At 40.7% G+C, this 21940-nt stretch overlaps 1 protein-coding gene across 2 annotated transcripts in view; it reads right to left on the reverse strand.

The window, feature by feature from the left end:
• Positions 1-553: 553 nt before the first annotated feature.
• Positions 554-21940, reverse strand: part of ARHGAP24 (Rho GTPase activating protein 24) — a gene marked incomplete at both ends in the record, with an annotated part of 199119 nt that continues 177732 nt past the window's right edge. For both annotated transcript variants that reach the window (XM_080343937.1, XM_080343938.1), the window contains 6 exons: positions 554-797; positions 1734-2802; positions 4940-5061; positions 7791-7864; positions 10029-10161; positions 20483-20690. In XM_080343937.1, the coding sequence (XP_080200063.1) occupies positions 554-797; positions 1734-2802; positions 4940-5061; positions 7791-7864; positions 10029-10161; positions 20483-20690 (1850 nt within the window). The remainder of the gene's footprint in view (positions 798-1733; positions 2803-4939; positions 5062-7790; positions 7865-10028; positions 10162-20482; positions 20691-21940) is intronic.

A 21940-nucleotide genomic window follows, 5' to 3' on the forward strand; every position in this document is an offset into this window, starting at 1 on the left:
TGTGCTGCTGGTTTCCTATCCTGCTGTCTTTTTGGAGCGACGCAAATCAGGGTTAACCATTGGCACACATACCTTAATATATCTGTTTATCTTCACTCCCCAGCAAGAGGAGTAACAAAACAAAACAAAACAAATATTTGATATACAAAATAAGCTGATGGTAACACAATGCCAAAAATAGCTTATTATGTTAAGTGCAAGGGAGAAAAGCCTTGATATAAAGCTTGATTGCAACAACATTTCCATTTACCAATTTAAATACAAGACTTGCATTAAAATATTTCTTGAGATACATCTCTTGCTAAGGTGATTTTTTTTGAATTTATATACATGTATCCAGTTGTAACACTTGACAGTAGTCTCATGAAGCATTCAAAGACTATAGCTTGATAAGTACACACTGCATATATGCGTGGTTAATGTCTGTAGGATTTTTTCCTGCAAGGGTTTATAACATTATGTTGAGTACTAGCCTCAGACAGGTGACCAGCCACCTGATACAGTATAAGACCCCCAAACCCTCCCAAAGTCTCACAGTCTACACCTCCAGTGCTCACTGGATCCAGATGGTGTTGCCTCTTTCTGTTCTGCGAGACTCCACTGTCAGTTCTCCAAAAGTGGAGAAAAACTGCTCCATTTCCTTCTGCAACATGTCATTCCTCTTCTCTGCATCTTCCTTGGCCCGTTCTGCATTACGCATTTTGATTTCTACCATTGTGAATTTCTTCCGCTCTTGGTCCAGCTCTTCATGTAGGGCCATCATTTCTGTCTCCAGGGTGAGATTTCTCTGCTCCAAGCTGCAAAAAGAAGAAATAAAAGCAGACAGCTCCTGAGCAGCAGTCCTCAGTCACTCGAGCAGATATGCACACCACAGACTCACTCAGACATGTGTCTTTTCACTTACAAAGCTTAGATTGAAGCTATGGTTTGCAGACACACCTCTCAAAAATTCATCAATGAACTGTTTGCACAGGGCAACATCCTCCATAGCTCATTTAGAAAATGCCCAATAACAGCCACTGGTAAGATGCATGGTAGCAAACAGCACCACCTATTTCTCCACAAATAACCTAAGTAAGCCTTTTACTCCTGGAAGTGTTGACACCCAGCTCCCGCTGGCCACCCACGCTAGCAACCTTGTTGCGTGCAAGACTCTGCACTATCCATAGACAACAGAGCTCTCCCTTGCCGCCTTTAACAGGTCTGAGCTGTGAAAGCAAGGCTCAAAGCCGCAGCGCGGAGATGGGACTGTAAGCACAGGTAACTCCCAGATGCAGCACTTCCTCAAGTGGAACAAGGACTCTGGAAAGGAGTTCCAGCAGTCTCCTGATCTCAAAAATTGTAGGTAGAATAAACCATGGCACTGCTTTCACTTAAAGGTGATGCCCAGTTGCCCTTCTCGGTCTCTGGAGAAAAGGCATCAATTAATGAAAACACAGTGAGAGCCTCCTCAATTTGTTACATCTCCAAGGTTCTGGCTTTGTAGCTTTGGTTTTGCCACCAATGGGATAGTGTGTCACCAATATGGCAAGCAATTGTTCTAACACAAAGCCCTTTGGATCATTATACCTTTGTGAGATAGATGTTGGAGTATGTTAATTCCAGCAGACTGGAAACTCAGTCACAAGCACCCAATGACTGCAGTTAGTGCAGATTGCAACTCACACAAGAGGGAAAAATTACTGGATTTAGTCAGCAAAAGGCAGGCAAACAGCAGAACTAAACCACCTTACCTTTTAATCCTTGTCTCATACTCTAGTTTTTGCTTGGCCATCTCTTGCTTCAAGCTGGACACAAGGCTGTGCAGAGCGCTGTGATTGTTAGTACTGTTGGCCACAAACGTTTCACTGTTATCACTGCTGCTGGTGGCTCGGCTGCTGTGCCCCCCCATGCTCCTTCTGTCACTTTTGTTCTCATAGTCACCCGTGTTAGAGAGGTCTTCCTGAGGTGGTCCATCCAACACAGAGTCTTCAAAGTTACCCGCATAAAAGTCCTGCTCAGGGCAGGTGGTGGTGGATGAACGACAGGAGTTGGAGTTCTCAGGGAGTGATATTTCACAGGAGGACGTTGACCAGGTGGCACTGTCCACGCTCTGTTTATCATCAGAGTTCACCATAGAGAACTGCTGGTGGACATTGTCATAGGTAGAAAGCCTGTTGTGCTGGCCTGAGTCACTCACCAGCTCCTTCTGCTTGTTGTCCCTCATTGTGACGTAGCCATTGGGCACCCAGCCCGGGGTGCGGCTGTTGAGGGTGTTGCTGTGTCCGTCTGTGCTGGAAACACCCATCCGCACCGCTCCATTCTGCACGCTGTGCGTGCCCATCTTAGTCACCGGTCCTTTCAGGGACGACGTTCTCCTGGTTTGCAGAGCACAGTTTGGTAAGGTCTGGCTCTTCTCAGCGCCCTCCACAGAGCTGCTGAAGGACCCGTTGGTGACTATGCCACTGCCTTTATTAAAAGCTGGATTTTTTTTCACCATGAGCGGTGGGCTTCTGGTGACGTCTGGTTTCTGGACGCTGTTCCTGGGGCTATTTGTCTTGCTGCCTGGCTGAGCAGTCGGAGATTCATTGTCCATGCTCCCCCTTTGGGGAGACTCAGGTTTGTCCCAAGAGCAGCGCCTCACTGGTGTCTCCTTGGTGTTGTTGTTTTCTTTGTTCTGTAGCTGCCCCACAACCACTTTCTTTGGCATTTCATTGTTGTTGTTGCATACCTCAGGTCCCATCTGAGGGTCTGCATCCCTGGGAAACAGCTCTTCATGTTTGCTAATCATCACTGACATGAGCTGCTGGACTACAACTGTACCTGAAACAAGACACCAAGCATGTGGGCATTAACAGTATGTTTTGTTCAGGGCATAAATATACTTTATGCCTCATGTTAGTAAACATTCAGCTTACACAAACCTCTATGCAATACATCCATCTGCATAACACCCTGAATGTTTAACATGCCTGAAGCACCTGTGGCTACTGGGCTGGATCAACATCACCTCTTCTTTCCATCAAACCAAGCCAGCAGGACTCACAGAATCCCTAAGAACAGGAACTTGTTTGCAAAGAAGCTATTACTGTGACAGTAACTGCACCCCAAGAAGATGACAGATGACTGCTTTCAATAACTGGAAAAACATTATTTTCCCCTTTCCATCTAGTTGTTGGGTTTTTTTAAATAAACCCTTAAGATAGTATTTTATTTAGGAATGGCTAACTCCCCTCTCCCCATTCCAAATCTCCATTTGTCTCCCCCACACCAGGTGAGCTGAAGATACATGGGATCCCATCAGTAACCATCATCCTGTGAGGTATGGTTCTCTTTGGGTTCAGTGGTATAAATCACCTCTGTGACACCTTTCTCCAACTCCATTCTGTTGATCCATGCAAAGTACTTCTTGTACTATTTAATGCAAAAGCGTTGGGGGCAAAAAAAAGGCCAGTTTGCTGCCTGAACAAAAGAAACATTTACGGTAGTTATCCACCAGGCAATTAAGCTTGACAGCAGTGCCAGGGTAAGGGTTTGTAGATACAAACAAAGAGACAGGTGTAAAGTGAAGTGATAGGCAACATGAATGCACACACACAAAAATTTAACTCCCATGAGAGACAGGACAAAACACTTGAAGAGGAAGGAAACAAGACAAGAACAACTCTTGTGTGTGTTTCTCAAAATACCATGGGGAGGTTGTGTAAAGTGCGTAAACTACAACTTCACTGACACAGTAAAGCTTGTCTGAGCACCCCCATATCAGATAATCGTGGTGCATTTGAGACAAAGATGTACAGAAACCAGGAAGAAGCCACACATGCAGATTTATGGGTATGTGAAGCTGCACAGGTTTGATGATACTCATGCAGAGTCACAGAAAACATGCACATAAATTGGACATCTGCTCTTGCAAACCCTTCTGAGTCACCTGCATGACTGAACCATTCTCTGTGACAATGAGAATCCAGACACTGAAGTGGAGAAGATGATTAAAAACCCTCTCCACTTCAGAAGGTTTTCTGGCTTGTCTGAGCTACTGTTCAGACAGCTAACCCAGGGTATTTACTGCTTTCATATATGATCTGGAAACACCATGTCCACAACACCATAATAACTGTGTTGAGAGTTAAAAGAAGGAGAAAGAAACGTGATTTCAGAAAAACAAGTAAGTGAACAAAGTACACAGCGAATTGTAGTATCTAGGGAAGAGAAAAAGCATCAAACTCACAGAAAAATAGTAAATCCATACATTCTCAAAATATGACCACTGCATTTTTGAGGTGTGATATAATCTCAGTGCAGGGTCTACGTACAGCTCCAATTTCTGAGAAAGTTAAGTAAATCCTGCACATTAAAAGTGTTTGGAGGGAGAAAGGGCATCATACTTTATGGAGAACTGAAGTCAAAAAGCTTAAGCTGAGGAAGGAAATATAGGAGGAAACTGTCATGGCCATATTTTTGCCTTAATCACAGAAGAACTGCTACAGCTGGGCATTGCTGCATTGTTGTTTACAATGCAGGTGACAATTTGATCACTGTTGCGCAGGAAGGTACATAATGTACCTCTGCCTTGTGGGGTATTCTTACATGGGTCACTGCAGTATGAACCTTTACAAACTTTTTTCATCCTTAACAACCACAGGTCAAATATTAACTGCACTTCGACCACATGTGCTGAATCAGAACATGTTATATTTGCAGCAAGTATTGAGAAGAAAAGTACATTTTTACCGAAGTTGCACAATCTCATGCAAAGTCTGTTGGCAACGCTGCACATTCCAGTCACTTATGTAGTAACCTGCACGGTTTAACCCAGCAGATCACTCAGGTTATAGAATTCTGGGTCTATCAAGCAGATATATGGAACTTAATGCACATACTACATGGACCTGTATGTACTGCTAATAAACATAAAGACATTCCTTATTTCTCTTCAAGTGATATACAGTAAGCTCACCCTCCATGATAGTCAGAGGATCTTCCACTTTGGGGCGAAGGATGTTTGGGCCAAAAACGGTAGCCAGATTTTGCACGCTCATTTTGTTTACGCCTGAGTAAGACTGGACTTCATCAAGGAATCTGTGGGGAAGAAAAATGCCTTTAAGGAACATATAAAAGGGAAGAAAAGAAAAAATCCAAAGCATGTTTCTTAATATACTTGAAGTACATAATTCCAAATCCCTCATGGACATATTGAAAACTCGGTGCTATTCTGAACTTCTTGACCCCAAGAGGGCCAACCGTGTCCCAGGCTGCATCAGGCACAGCATTGCCAGCCGTGCGAGGGAGGAGATTGTTCTGCTCTGCTCCGCACTGGTGCGGCCTCACCTGGAGCACTGTGTGCAGCTCTGAGCACTACAGGATAAAACAGATAGTAAGCTACTAGAAAGTGTCCAGAGGAGGGCTAATAACTTGGTGAAGGGTTTGGGGTGGAAGTGGTATAAGGAGCGGCTAAAGTCACTCGGTTTGTTCAGCCTGGAGAAGAGGAGACTGATGAGAGACCTCATTGTGTTCTACAGCTTCCTCACAATGGGAGGAGGAAGGGCAGGCACTGAACTCTTTGGTGACCAATGACAGAACCTGAGGGAATGGCAGGAAGATGTGCCAGGGGAGCTTTAGGTTGGACATTAGGAAAAGGTTCTTCACCCAGAGGGTGGTGGAGCACTGGAATAGGCTCCCCAGGGAGGTGTCACAGCCCCAAGCCTGACAGTGTTAAAGAAGAGACTGGACAATGCTCTCAGACACATGGTGTGAACTGTGGGGCTGTCATATGCAGAGACAGGAGTTGAACTCGATTCTTGTGGGTCCCTTCCAACTCAGGACATTCTATTATTCTTCAGATTGTCTTCAAAATTATATTACGCTGGTGCAAAAGGAATTGTGGTTTTTGCACTGTTTAAATTTTCCACTTGGTACTGGAATACATTCTTAAATAAATTTGGTTATGTTATACATAATTTTAATGCACTTTTCTCACTTCATGGGTTTTTTTTACTGACTTACTACTTGCTATTTATTTTATATTTACTTTAGGCTATGGAAATAGTGTTAGACAAAAAGCAAATTGAGTAGTTTTTTTATTCAAGTTCAAAATGGGTCGCAAAGCAGTTGAGACAACTCACAACATCAACACCACATTTGGCCCAGGAACTGCTAACGACCATACAGTGCAGTGGTGGTTCAAGAAGTTTTGCAAAGGAGATGAGAGCCTTGAAGATGAAGAGCGCAGTGGCCAGCCATTGGAAGGTGACAACGACCAAGGAGGGCAATCATCGAAGCTGACCCTATTACAACTACACGAGAAGTTGCTGAAGAACTCAAGATCGACCATTCTATGGTCATTCAGCATTTGAAACAAATCGGAAAGGTGAAAAAGCTCGGTAAGTGGGTGCCTCATGAACTGACCAAAAATAAAAAGAAAAATCATCATTCTGAAGTGTTGTCTTCTCTTATTCTACACAACAACGAACCATTTATTGATCAGATTGTGAAGTGCAATGAAAAGTGGATTTTATACAACAACTGGTAACAACCAGCTCAGTGGCTGGACCAAGAAGAACCTCCAAAGCCAAACTTGCACCAAAAAGGTTCATGGTCACTGTTTGGCTGTCTGCAGCCACTCTTATCCACTACAGTTGCCCAAATCCCAGAGAAACCATCACAACTGAGAAGTCTGCTCAGCAAATTGATGAGACGCACCAAAAACTGCAATGCCTGCAGACTGCATTGGTCAACAGAAAGGATGTGATTCTTCTCCATGACAACACCCCACCACACATCGCACAACTGACACTTCAGAAGTTGAACTAATTGGGCTATGAAGTTTTGCCTCATCTGCCATATTCACCTGACCTCTCACCAACCAACAACCACTTCTTCAAGTGTCTTGACAACTTTGCGTGGGGAAAACGCTTCCACAACCAGCAGGTTATAGAAAATGTCTTCCCAGAGTTCTTTGAATCTGAAGCACAGATTTTTACGCTACAGGAGTAAACAAACTTACTTCTCATTGGTAAAAATGTGTTGCTTTTAATGGTTTGTGTTTTGATTAATAAAGATGTGTTTGAGCCTAGTTATAATTGTTCAAAATTTACAGTCCAAAACTGCAGTTACTTTTGCACCAACCTAATACATTGATAACACCATTTAAATCTCAATCTGGAATGACAAGATAACTCTGTTAAAGATGGTAGTATTAATCAGCATAATTAATCAACTACTTGGCTCATAAAATATCCTCAAAATGCAAACTTTCAATTAAAAACAGGTTAGTTTTGTTTGTTTTATGTGTATGTATATGTGTGTGTGTTTTGGTTTGGGGTTTTTTTTTTGGTTGTTTTGTTTTGGTTTTGATGCTGGGAACTTCCTAGAAAGTCACAAGTTGCAACTGTGTATGACATATTATTAACATCTTAGATTTGTCCACAAAACTTATTCTGTATACTGCAAGACATAAACAGTTTTCAAGGATATCACACTTCAGGAGTATGCAGCCAAGGCAAATAACTACAAATCGAAATGGGAAAACCAGAGTCCTATAAAGAGGACAGAATATATTGACTTCTACCTTCTTGCATTTCTTGCTGAGTGCAGCCTGCTTCTAAGAGGAAACACATAAATATGCATCATGATAGAGCAAATTAGTCATTAGTCATGCAGTAAACCGGTATTTTTTGTGTATTTACTGTAGTTCACCAATGCTCTGACTTTTTGAATAATGCTTTTCCTTTAAGGCACATACACACACAGGTTTGTCTGTCAGCTCACTATTATAAATACCATTGTGATGTCCTTGCAAGAGCACTTACCTACAGATATATTTCAGTAGATTATAATTGACAGCTGGCAGGCTCTTCACTTGTTTCACCAGTTCGTTCAGGCCCTTTGAGTGGTTTAAGAAGAAAAAAATAACGAGTGGAATGGTACCATTTCTTAGTATTTCACCAGAGATTCAAAAATTGTCAGCAATTTCGATTACAAGACAATAAACACATCACTGAAATTGCAGCATTAAATGCTCTGTATAAGTTACCATCAGGAACAACCAGTAGAACCTATTTGGATGGGGAAAGTTGTATTCAGCTAACAAGGATTAGCTCTGGATACAAAACAAGTAAATAACTTGGTTTCATCCTGTCTTTCCCTCTTTTTGACCAGCAGCTCTGTTCCTCCTGCTGATAAGGCTGAGGCTTCCAGGAACAGTTCTGCTTTCAACTAATTGGAATTTTCATATGAGACACTCCTTGGGTATTTTACTTAGCTCCCCTGCATGCTAGATGCACATCAATAAAAAGTTATTTCAGTTTGTGCCCACCCGGGGAACGGGACAAGCAGGATACTACACACTATCTTCTGTACCCTGTGGAAACAGCCCCTGGCTACACACCTTACCAATGAACAACTTCAGATTATTTTCCAGTATGAGGTTTGGGTACTTCGCCAGCATCGGTGGCGTTTTCATTACAGTATGTTATGAAAACAAACGAAAATTTGGTTGGGTGGATCAAAATAGTGCACAGGTTTGCTGGCTGTGGGCTCAGAAAGGAAACAAGATGCACAGCTCTCTGCCTTAACAGTGACTGCACTTTTCATTTCTGCATGGGCAAAGATCAACTGAAAGTCTAGGCAGAGAGCCTTATAGCAGGACTGCTAAACCACCATGAAGTGGATTAAAGTCGCTCATCATCGATAGTACTAATTTTTCACAAACTGCCAGCACTCATTCCAGCACCAGAAGGCCACTGAAATTTCAATCTTGCTTTCAAAATGAATTTAATAAAGTGCTTTGTGGCACAGTTGCAGAAGAACTACATTAACACACTCTGGACTACACTAATATAAAATGACAAAAAAAATTAATGTGAAAATATCACTGCAAGTATAGCTGCATGATGACTAACTGCAGAGCTCTCAAGTGGCTTTATGTTGGAGCTGTCAATGATCAGGGATATATTCAACATGCACAAGCAAACACCTGCAGCTTCAGCTCTGAGGATCCCCTGCCATAACTTGCGCAAAGAGCAGCTTAAATTAAACCAGCTGAACAGCCAAATCCCACCTTTGCAAGCAGGTGACATAGACTTGCGAAGCTGGTAAAGAAACCAGTCTCATCTCAGATCATGACTATGAAAGACAGTTTGCCACAGATCTCCCCCCATCCCCCCTGCCCCGCAATTCCATCAGATGGGAACAACTTCCACTGCTGGGGTTGGCAGTCATCAACTGAAGGCTCAGAAAGGAGAGATAGTCTGTTAGAAAAGAGCGCTTCCTACTCAATTCAATAGAAGATTAGGTAAGAAAGGTTCCAGTTCTAGCAGGATTTGAAATGTCAAAAAGGAATTAAACAGAAATAACCACATGAGAAAGTTAGAGTAGACTGAAATCAACAGAATGAGCCTATTTGTGTTTCCTTTGAAAAATATGAGGGTTGACCTCCTTACCCATAAGCACACAGAACAATGCAAAAACAAGCGCTCAGTTTCTTGTGTCTTCTGACTAATACACAGTAGGGTCATGCTCACTGTAGGGCACACACTGCCAGTCAAAACCCTTATTTTGCTGATCTATATTATGCAGACTTAAGATTGAGTCTGGAAGGTGGTCTGCTTCCAGAGATCTTTCTGAGACCTCATTCAATGATAGGCAACGAATAGAGAGTCCTTTGGCCTTCAAACAGAAAAAGCTGGCATGCTATGACACTTAGAAGAAAATGATCCCTGAATACAACGGCAAGAGCTGGGCAGCACTAATAAGACCTTTCCTTTTACAGTGCAGAATGATAATCCATGAAAACGCAAGCCTCTTCCATGCAAAATGGAAGCTATTGACTACAATAATGTTTATTTGAACTAGATTCAGTGATATGCAATAAATGCAGCTATGCCTTTATTTAGGCTTCCAAATGACCTAGGCAGAAAAAATTTTCATGTAAAACCAGCCTCAATTAGTAGATGCACATCTTAAATTAGCATAGTTAATTACCAGCTTCTCTCCTCCTCAAAATCAGAACAGCCTTTTATTTTGTCTTACTCAAGTTGCCAACTCACCGTTTCTTCCTCCTTGCTGAGCATTTTGGCACAGGAAAGAAAATCGTCGTATTTTGCATACGGTATGACTGGTTCTGGGAGCTCCCTTAGGTACAGCTTAAGCAGTGATGCCACCGTGTGCACATCTGTATTGCTGTTGGGTTGGAAAACAAAAAGTCATTACCGTGAATCAGGATAATACCGTGCGACAGGCTAAAAACTGCCACTTTTTCATTGTCACCCCAGATTTTACTCCTCAGCAGTATATACATTCAATTAATTTAATCATATCTAGTATGTGTTGTTTTGTTTTTCTGATAAAGAGCTTGGGATACCTGCAAGCAATGGTCTGTCAACTCCGCTGATTTATTACTATAAATAAATACACAGAGAGCCCCTATTTGCACGCGCAGGTATTGAGAAGATCCTGGCTCTGACTGACAGGCATCTCACATCAGGCACACAACATCCATCTTAACTGATGCTTTTCATTTTCACCTAACTCAGAAACCAGTAATCATAATTATATAGTGGGATTATTCTCCTACCAGATGGTCTCAGCTGCCAAAACATCCCAGCATGTCTCAATTCCACTGTATCACTATCTCCTCTGGTATCAGTATTAGGTAAGCGGGTCTTAACAGAGACCATATATGCCACACATTTAGTTGAAACTTCCCCAACTGGATTAGTTTTCCCTGGCATGCATCTTTTTCCTGCAGACTCGCACAAATTTACTACTGTGCCCATTAGTTGGAGCATTACACCAAAAACCTGGAGGTACTTTACATGCAGAACCGTAAATCCATGAGAAATGAGATTTAGATCTGTCCTGTACGAAGTAAGCCGAGGCATTGCAAGTCACCCAACTCAGAAAATGTCTGAGTGCTAGCACAACAGGCAGCATCACAGGGCTGACAGTCAAGGACCTCATATGACATATGCTTTTGCATAATTACATTTGCAGAAACTTAAGATTCTTTTTTTTATACAGCTAGTAGAAGCCTAGGTTGTTTATCGGGTATGTAAGAAGACGGGGAGAAAGAACAAAATCACAAGTTCCAAGTATGCAATAAAACTTGCTTAAATGTTTCTGAGGTTTGTGAAGTTACACTGCGGTAACTGAGGAGTACTTCTGTGAAAAGAAAGGAATAGAAATAGATAAGAACTGGAAGCTAGCAAGAAGCAATCTGTCTCGTGTTAACTTCTGAGACCATCTCTGGGTTTAGCTAATCAGACATTTCTTCAAATCCTCCCTTACTGGAATGTTTTGCATGCTTTCCCTGGTTCTGACAGAGTTGCACTGCAAGCTGATGTCTGTCCCTCTGACTTCTGAAAAATCCAAAACTCAGATACTAAATTATGCTGATTTCATTCACAGGAAACAGAAAATGCACAGAATCCCTACAATGTTCATTACTGTGTATCTTCTTTTTAAGTCTTCACACTTAAAACCGTTTTTAAATGCACAGTCTCTCAAAGGGAACCACTGGTATTTGATGCATTTCAGCTTTGCTAGGGGTATGTTAATCATTATTTCGGAATGATCTTTTAAAACAATAATGGCTTTTACTAAGTTAAATCTTAACAAGTATGATGGGAACAATCTTAGCTTAATGCGATCTGGTATGTGCAATCTAAGTCAAAACAACAGAAATTATAAAGCATTTTTTATATAATATTGAAAGGTTAACCACCACCACGCTTGTCAAAATAAATTCCCAGAAAACATTTCTATTTTCATCATAAATAATTCCCAGCCAAAATTCAAATGTGTGAATTACTTATTATTATTTAAACACAGAAACTCCCCAGGCACTGCTGAAGAACTGAACCACATCATTCCAGAGACTACTGGCATAAAACTAGAGATGCCTTTCCAAAATACAAGATTCAGACATGCTGAATGAGAGGAATCACTGAAGAACAATTAAAAGCTTGTGCACAGGTCTCCCAGTGAAGGGATTAAGCAATATCACCTCCCTTTCCTTCTAATGCCAGGATCATGCTTTCTGCAGTACATAAGAATAATTTCACACTGGTCACCTGGTGTGAGGTGGAATACTTGCTCCGTGAGGGCACAGCAGATGGAGGATAAAAAGGCTGAAGAAGACAAAAAAGCCCTGAAAACTGTTGCAAACTTGTAAGCTTTAGCCTTTCCATGTGAAGTACTGACAGGAGTAGCACTGTGCAGGCTTGTGTGCTAAAACTGTGGCTCTGCCAAAGAGGAACTCAAAGAGAAATAGGAAAGCAGGATGCTGAGGAACAAGGAAACAATAAGAAGTCTTGTATTCTCAGACTAACTCCCTGAAGTACGTGCTGCACACGGGTCTACAGAAAGGTGCTTTCTGAGCTGGGGTTAGAAACCGAGCTCCCCATTAGTACACAGGGACACATTTGCAATTCCTAAGATTTATACTTTTAAAAATTTCCTTTTTCTTTCTGCTGGCCAAATACTGCAGACTGCCACAAGATGGTGTGATTGCAAAAGATTTTGGAAATTTTGGGTTGATGCTTTTTTTTTTTTTCCCTCAGCTGTACTGGAACACTGCTTGGGACTTTATCTATATAGAAATCACCACACATGGTGATTTGGCAGCATAAACATGCATACATACATACAAATACTGCGCGCAAAGCTCTTTAGAACAATTGGAATTTTTTATTCTATTATTAGCTGTTAGACAAAGGGTAGAAACTTCTTTCAGTGTCAATATGGGTATAAAAATACAACAACATTTTTATAATAATCTAACTAGAATAGTTTCATGTAATCCGACACCTGTTTAGATTCTGCAGTCTCCTATTTTTATTTCCACCTTTTGTTTTAAATTACAGAGGGAAACTTAACAATGGTGGATTCCAGTTTTAACTCATCTGAATTTCAGGAGTTTCAATCCACAGACACCATTAAGCCCATTTCAGGCAGAGGGGAGAGCTGTGCATTTCAAAGGCGTGCTGAACTGCAAGTGCTCTTGAGGATCAGGAACATTTATTTCCCTTTATGGTCTGTAGTGCTGTACGCACATTTTAAGTCAACGAGGAGCATTTATATATCTGCCCTGAGGGCATCTGTGTTATTTGTAATACACACATCTTTTCAGGGCCCATAGAGGATCTTTTCCTGGACCGTTTCCAGCTAACACTTAGCAGTTTAAGAAAATAAATAAACAATTATTTTGCTGTTCAAACCTGGCCTTATATTCTACGACCATTACAACTACAGAAACTTCATGATTAGACCTATCTTGATTATTTCTTTTGCTGTCTGACAGTGTAATATCAAAGTGTTGCATGATTACACATTCATAATTAACATGATTAAAAGTATTCATTAACAGGCATTAAAAAAAGAGTATTCCAATTTCAGGAGAAAATCCTCTTATCTAAATTGGAACAGCCCTCATTAATTGAGGCGGACTTTCTCCAAATGCACAAGGAATAATTACAAGCTTGAAATAGGAATGACAAAGCACGAAACAGAAAATTGAACACAACACGAAGCATCAACAAGCTGAGAAACAGTCTATTCCGGTATGTTGTGCTGGAAAGTCTGAGAAAGACTACTTACCTCACTTAAACATTAATACTGCTTTTGGCTTCCAAAGGAGCATCCCCCACACAAAGGCATTACAAATGCAAATGCACCACAGCCTCTCTTCAGTCATCAGACTACAAGTATTCGAAGCCCCATTCATCTGAGCCTTGTCATTAATATCCCTCACAGCACTGCTGTTTTGACAGCACTTTCCTTTGTGATCCCACAGCCACTGTGGAAGTGGCTGTCAGACCGATTACACCGCCTGGAGTTTTTCACCCTCTCTACCATAAAAAAAACTATGCCCAGCAAGTCTGGCAGGTCACCAGAAATCCACACATAACCCTCACCATAACCCTCACACTTGGACAAGCAGACGGTGTGTTCAGAGAGTCAAAGCTTCAGAGCACAAAGCCAACCAGCTCCTCATCAGTTCTCAGAGAGGAAATACAACAGGGCAAGGTCACATTACAAAAAGATTAATGCTGTGCCAAAAATAGCTCTAGACCACGATGACACATAAACAATTCGCATAAAGAACAAACAGTAGGGAACAACAAGCTGTGCGGCTATAATTCAATTTAGGAGTTCTGGTAATAAAGAGAACAATGCAGTTCAAACAGTTTTTGTATCAGTACCTTGCAGAATTACTAGAATTACAGCTCCCTCAACTCAATCCTAGAAACACAGAGCCTCCCTCACCAATTTATCCTGTACCCACCACAACATTTGGTGACTGTGTCCTCTTCCAGAGCAGTTCACTAAGACCTGTAAAGATGTTTTCCTGACACAGGAGAATGAGTTCTGAACTGGCCGTCCAGCACCTACCTTTGCTGCCAGCCTGCAGAGAGCTGAAGTGAGATGCTAGAGCCAGAGAGAAGCCAGTGGTGAAACACTGAGCGACCACCATCGAGGGAATATTCCAAATGTGCTAACTAGGTATAGAGAGAATCAAAGTATTCATACTGCTGGGAAGCCAGCACACAGAGGCTGGGAGGGTGAAGCTTGCGTTCACTAACACTACAGTGAATCAAGACTGGTTCGACTGATTTTGGAAGTGAGGCTTTGGTCCAGAAATTCAAAGGTCATGTCAAATGCATAAAATAACTGGTTCTATGTCCTATGTGATTTTTGTTGCCCTGTGCAGGTATCTTCAAATCATTACTCTCTACATAATGTTCCTATATATCGTATATCTAGTACAAGCAGTACTGTGCGTAATCTGAGTACCAGCTGATATTTTGCCCACATGTGAAATATGTATGAAAGCCTTTACCAATTTAAGCCCTGAGCTGTCTGTCTTCCCCCCTCTGCTGCTGTAAGAACCTGGCTCTACTTTGAGTTAATACCGATCTCAAATTTCATTTTTCTGTTTAGACAGAGGAAATACCCAAACACATATTCTGCTCCTTTATCCTTATGCTCATAGTTTTTAGAATCCATGGTGCCTTCTAAGAACCCATTCATGGGGGAAGCACCACAAGGAATGCTGAAGATTGACAGATTCTGTTTCCAAGTCAGACATCCACTTCAGTGATTGTAACAGCAGACAATTAATTCAGGTTAGAGATTGGTACATTCAAAGCAGCAATGAAGACAGCAATTCAGGACAGACAAATGAAAAGACAAACTCTACAGAAAGACGATAAAAATTACTTAAGCAATATAGGTCATTAAAAAGAGACCCATGTGCTTTCAGGTAAAGTGGGCATAGGCCTAAGAGAGAGACGGGTTCCCATCAGGAAACAAATCAACCAGCTCCAATGAATATGTTGCTAAACTATTTTATCATTTGATAGGTTGTACAGAAAGGCTGTTAAGTTTCTGCAGAAGTTTTGCAGGGATTGCAAGTACATATAAAACATGAAAACCACCACAAATAAACTACCTGTTCTTGTTTACTGGAAGAGGAAGCCTCAAATCCTGCAAGTCCTGTGTAAGGATGCTTTAAAAACATGCTCTCAGACCTTCTACATAATAATTAAATGTCATCCTTTCTTAAGGTTATCATGGCCATCTAAGAAGCCATTTGTCACTGGCACGTGAAATACATGGCTGCTTAAAACCAAAACAACAAAAAACCCAACGAACCAACCAAAAAAATCAAAACACACAAATAACAAACACAGCTGACACACCAACTCAATTTCTGAAACTGAAATTCACGCGAAGCTTCTACAAATGTTCATTCACCGCCAGTAGCTAAAACCACGCTCTCCTACAGCAGGACACCAATTAAACTGATTCAATGACCCTTGCATCATGCTAGAAATGCGTCTCTTACTGTGGATTTAATTGTTCAACTAGATGTTTTAAGTTGTGCCATACGTAGGTTTATTTCTGCTAGCGGGTTAGAAAGAGGGCTGGAATTAGAAATAACAGGGAAGTGGCTCCAGAGGTGTAACTGAGGAGCAGATTGTAAGGATCAGGGAAGGAAGCCTGGAACAGACAGAAATGAACCGGAATTTTCTCAGGCCTAAGGCCATTTGTGTTCAGCAAAAACCAGCTTTCTAGTGAAGACTTAATTTTGCATACAAATGTTTTGTTTAGGGATTATTACACTCCACCGCTAGGAAGGGAAGAAAAATGCTTCCTTTTGGGGAACTATCTGCTTCTAAACAAAGAAAATATTACATACAGGCTTGTATTTGGAAATAAAACAATGATTTTCATAACCAGCGAATTCCTGCACAGTGCCAGTGCAGACTATAGCCACGCACAGCTCTGTTTTCTTGCATTCACCAACATTTAAAAACATTCTTTATCTCTAGAGAAGAATGAGGGTTGTGCATATGGTCCTTCTCACCTTGAGGATATTACATTAGTACCATCCTCATCATTGTCGTATTTGCTTTGACAGTCCCAGTGATTAAATGAACACACTCAGTTCTATATTCTGGGTTATTTGGCTCTAGTATATAATATTTCACATTTGCTGGCTGTCACATACTGCCACTTAAATATGCTTTTCTCAGCTGACTGCAATGGTGACTAAAGCAGTAGGTAACATTTTGCACTATAAGGTACTGCGTACTTCTTTAGAGGAATTCAGACCCATGAGAGACTGCAACAGGAGTTTTGTTTTACTAAATATCCATTTATGTGCTTTCCTTCTCCCTTGTGCATGCACACAAATGCAGGTAGGTGAGCTGGATAATTTTAAACTCTTCTGAACTACTGGAGTATACATCAATGATGGCAGTTATGAAAATCCAAACCACACAGGTACATCAATCACATAACTATTAATATCTGTTTCAGTGATATGTCAGATATTTTTTCTCACTCAGCAATCTTAACTCTCATGTCATCTGGTAATTACTGCAATGGACACTAAATGGAAAGAGGCAATCTAAAAAGACAAATCCAATTTTGTAACCTTTCTACATAAAAATGGTAAAACAAACCTTTTTGTTATTTTCCTTCTGTGGTACCACATTCACTGTGCTAATTTTACCGAACAAATAGTCATAATCCACTTAGTATCATTACAAATGTATGATGTGTAAAGTCACTGAGGGAACTTTAAATTTAAAATATAAGCCACACAAGTAAAGAGAAGCAACTACCCTAAGGCAAGCAAAATGGATTCCCCGGAGGGGACAATTTTACAGAGGTGAAGCTGTGCTGGAAATAACAAGGATATTTCAAATAGTACCAAGCGTGAGTGATTGCCTAATTGCGCTGTTAGCTCCTTAAAGCGGATTTCACAGTATGTGCAGATAAGTGCAGAGGGAATGAAGTATATATTGATTTTTGGTTTTCAAGTGACATACAATTTTCAGTATGTTTTTTTTTAATTCACACAAAAGGGCTCAGCATTTATCAGTTGTACCTCCCCTTTCCAAGACTGCAAGTAATGCTGATGTTCCAGTTTTCATGTTATGAGGGCTGGGATGTTGGATGTTTCAGATCAGATATGGCATTTTCTCATTCAGTGAATTTGAGACATTTCAAACACTTGCTCCATTCTCATACGCATAGCTCGCAATTCCTCAGCAACATCTTATCCAACTAGAAGATCAGGATCAAATTAATACGTTGACATTTTTGCCACTCTCCAACTTGTCCGGGATTCACTCTGCATGTTTATAACTGACTTCGGTATCAGAATATCCAGCTGCTAACTCATGAGAGCTGCCATTTGTCAAACATGTTTTATGTTTCAAAAGTTATACGTTTTACTGAATTTGCTAAGAAAGCATAAAGAGAAGAATGATTAATGATAATTTCTCACACAAACGTATCCAGAAGCCTACACACATATTACAAAGCATCTTCACCTATTCTGTGTTCTTTCACTCATATGTGCTTACACGCATTAAAAAAATGGCAGTATGAAAAATGGCAGACTCCTCAAACATCAGCTCTTTGTGCTTGTTCCAATACCAGTGACAGCAGCGAGTCTTTGTCCAGCTAGAGCTGGTGACCCGGCACCGCTGCAGCAGCGTGACCTGGATTCCATTGTGTTTCGTGCCCCATCAACAAAATCACCAGCTCAGCTTGAACTGCAAAAATCTGGTTATTGATGTATGAGAAGGGACAAAATGTAAATTAATAAACAGAAGCTAGGTAGATTTTCCAGTACTGGGATTTTGACTAATAATAACGACACATAATTACACATTAAACACAGTGGATCTGAAGTTTACGAGATGAAGTAAGCATGGACTCCTTGTATATATTTTTTCCTTTTCCCTACAGCAACTTTTCATATTGTGGCCACTTCCCAAGAGCTCAACTTGCCATACAGGTTGCATCAAACCTGAAGACTATGCTACTGTTAAGCACAATGAAAAGTTGCCTCAAAACAAGGTAATCATATAGACACTCTATAAACATTGCAAAATGAACTTCACTTCTGAGTTTACAGATAAAACAAAACTTTGGAGGAAGTACATGCCCAACAGAAACAATGGCAGAGATCGGGAGAGAATTTAAGTCTGCCTGACTTGTGAACCACTGACACAGCTAAATCACACATCTCCAAACACAAATGTGAAAAAGTAAACAGAAGAAGTACACTTCACAGCCAGACACATGGACATACGAACTAAGTGTTGTATAAATTCTCAGCTTCAGAATCAGAACTGCAGTAGCCGAGATTTATAGGTAACTCCTGCTGATGTTTCTAATTACTATAGCGGAGATTATGAGCCTTCTTCACGGCAGCAGCATGTAAAATCTCCTCTCTATTTCATCTGCTAAAGCTCAGCTAGCATGCCTATGCCTGGGGCTCATTAGTGTATGCTACAGATGTTGCTATATAATCTTGCAAAACACCAAAATGACGCAGCTCAGCCCTGATCTCGTTTGTTTTGAGCAGACAGGACTTGTGTACCTCTTTCAAGCTGTACCTATCAGTGGCTGTTCAGCACATCATCTTCCCAGAGTTTGGGGGCAGCTGATTAAGCATTTCCATCACAGTCATTTGGCTTACAGACACAGAAAAATAACCTTTGGTTTCTGCCATTCACCTGCATGTCTCTTTGGTAGACACTGTGCCAGAGACACGACCAATAATATTTAGTTTAATGTTCCCAAGTAAGGAAAACATACCCAAATGGATGCTTCTTTACCATCATTTTCTGTTTTTAAATAAGTTGCACAGTATTTTAACAGTCAGCAAGTATACCACAAACATTCACTAGCTGTCACTTCCCACAGGCCTCGGGGTCCTTAAATCTTTCCAGTCAATCATTGTCTCTCTGGCCTTCCAATAAGAAACAAATAAATCTCATCAGAAGACAATTCACTTTTCCAGAACATTATGAATTCTTGACTTCAAGTGAGGGTCAGGACTGAGGAAACTGCTGGAGTTAAGTGAGTATTACAGATATTTGTCTTTTGTGCATCCGTGATACACATAGCTCTATGCGTATAAAAATTTCTCACTTCATAGGAACAGGAAAAGGAGGAAAGTAAATGATTTACAGCAATCAAGTTCGTGTCATGGCATATTTTTGCACTAAAAGGTGAAGCTATACTTTCTTTCCTGTTAACTTGCATTGCTATCAGTTAAAGGTCCAACAAAATAAATGTAACCTGCCACTTCTTCCTAATTCACATAAGACCCTCAATGGGAGTGAAGGATCCCGATTCCATTTTGGACGTGTGTTATGGGTGTCACCTTAGGGCACACACTGGGGGCAACCACTGTTCAGCAGTCTCTTAAACCGGAACTTCATTACCATCATATTATTTCTGACCAGATTTAAATAGGCTTGGTGGCACTCATAATCCACTGGTTCTGTTTCTCTGATTGCACACTCTGAATATACAGACTACTTCTATCAGAGCTTACAGGACAGCTAAACTTACACAAAAAATTAATCTTACAGAGGACTGAAGTCATATACAGCTGAATGAACAGGACTGGGTTCTTCCTTGGCTCAGTAAACTCGCTAGGTTTGCAAAACCCTATAAATATTGGAATATTAATTGGACCTGGAGCCTCAAACCCATGTAGGTTTGTTACTATGGTCACAGTGACTTTTATTTTAAGACCAAAGGCCCAAAGAAATACAGAAAAGCAGACTTCCCTTCCAGGCAGTGTTATAGCTAACAGAAGATATTGGCATTGGTGAAAAGAGAAATCCTGTCTTTGTGGAACTCAGGAAATGCCAGCCATCAGCCATTTCAAATGATACTAAGATTAAGGTAATCCAGATATTTTTGATTAAGCCAAACCATTAGCAACACTTTCCCTTACCAGCTTTTCACAAATGGAAATTCTCCAGATATGCTTTGAAACCAGACATCAAAGTCAGAAAAAAAAAAAGACATTTTAGAGTGATAATAGGAAACATACAGAAAAATCTACAAAACCACATAATGGTATTAATATCCGTTGCTGCCACAGGTTTGCAGCACCGTGGGTCAGCGAGTACAGCAGATCATGTCCTTCAGGTATGAAGGCCAGGCTGGAGGATTTTACCTGTCAAAAGAAGGCTTCTCTCCACAGTCAAACGCATCTTGCAGCTCCTTCACAAGATTAGCCTGCCCAGGCAGTCGAAAAAGGCCTTCTTCCTTCAGCCCCCGCTGTCGGATGAAGTCCACACACTGCTCCACCAACATCGGAGCCAGACGGTTCCCATATCGCTTTTCGTATCTGACAGTATCTTCCAGCTTCTGGCCAAAAATACCTGCATGAAAAAGAGCGATGTGTCTTGGTTGAGATTCATAAAAACATCTGAGGAGCTCATGTCTTCTATTACAGCTCACACAATTTACAGGTCAGTTAAATACACGGACAATTAACCTGCTCCTTTCTTAAGGATAAAAATGCTCAATTTCACCTTTGATACTCTCTTGGAAATACGATGCTGACGTATTCTACAGCAATACTCAAAAACGTTATTTAAAATAAACTATAGTAAATGATTTTTCATACCAAAAGCACAGAAAATACAGAAATAATGCAAATAGGCTTTTCCATCACAAAACTTCTGATTCAAAAGTGATACACATCTCCAACTTCTTTGGCTCATGCCTAATTACATATATATTAAAGTAGTTCCTGTATCAGTTTCAATGGCACATAAACATTACATGTGGAAAGCACAAGATTTATAATCATAATTTGGGATGTTGTTCCTACCAAACCAAATTATTGATTTGTTTTATTAAAAAAATATTATGTTTTCCCATAACGACCACTCCTGTAATGTACTACCAATTGCATTATCACTGTCTGCTTTAGCAGCAATAGATTTTATTGTACGAAAATGATCCTGACATAAAAGGTGAAATATGTCAGACGAACCGCAGCAAATCAGTATTTATACTTAATCTCAGAAGAACATGGAATTTTACTGACAGAATTAACTTCAACCCTGACCTGAGGATACTGCTGGCACTGGCAACACAGCTATACTTCGTAAGTTATTTTGCCTCTCCCTTTGAAGCTGCGGAGACAGCCACCACAGACAGCATCACAATAACGCTCAGACATGTCATGTGTGATGGAAGCTCTCTCCTGAGACCACCTGTTGTTGAACAGAACTGGAGCTGAAGCAAGGCAATTCCATTTCTGTATAGCAAGATAATGAGTAGTTCTAAGGCAGCCATGATGAGAAACTAAAGACCAAATAACTACCTGTACTTGGAAGGCTCCCCACTATAAAGTGCGGGGAAAAAAGCAGTGAGTCAAATTGTGTCCTTCACTGAGCACACAGTTCCTACTGGTTTAAAAATATTCAACAAGCAGAAGAGAAGTGTTTTGGTTTGCTTTTTCTAAAGAAAGACCAAAGTTGAGCTAGTCAGCTTTTGCTTTTGGCCCGAAAACATCAAAAATTACAAATACACGAACAAGTAACCACAAACTAAGATAGGAATCCAACTGAAGCATCCTTCAGGGTAACCTTCCACGTGCACATTTTTCCTTCAACAATAG

Source organism: Nesoenas mayeri (assembly GCF_963082525.1).
Source record: "Nesoenas mayeri genome assembly, chromosome: 4".
Classification (NCBI taxonomy): Eukaryota; Metazoa; Chordata; class Aves; order Columbiformes; family Columbidae; genus Nesoenas; species Nesoenas mayeri.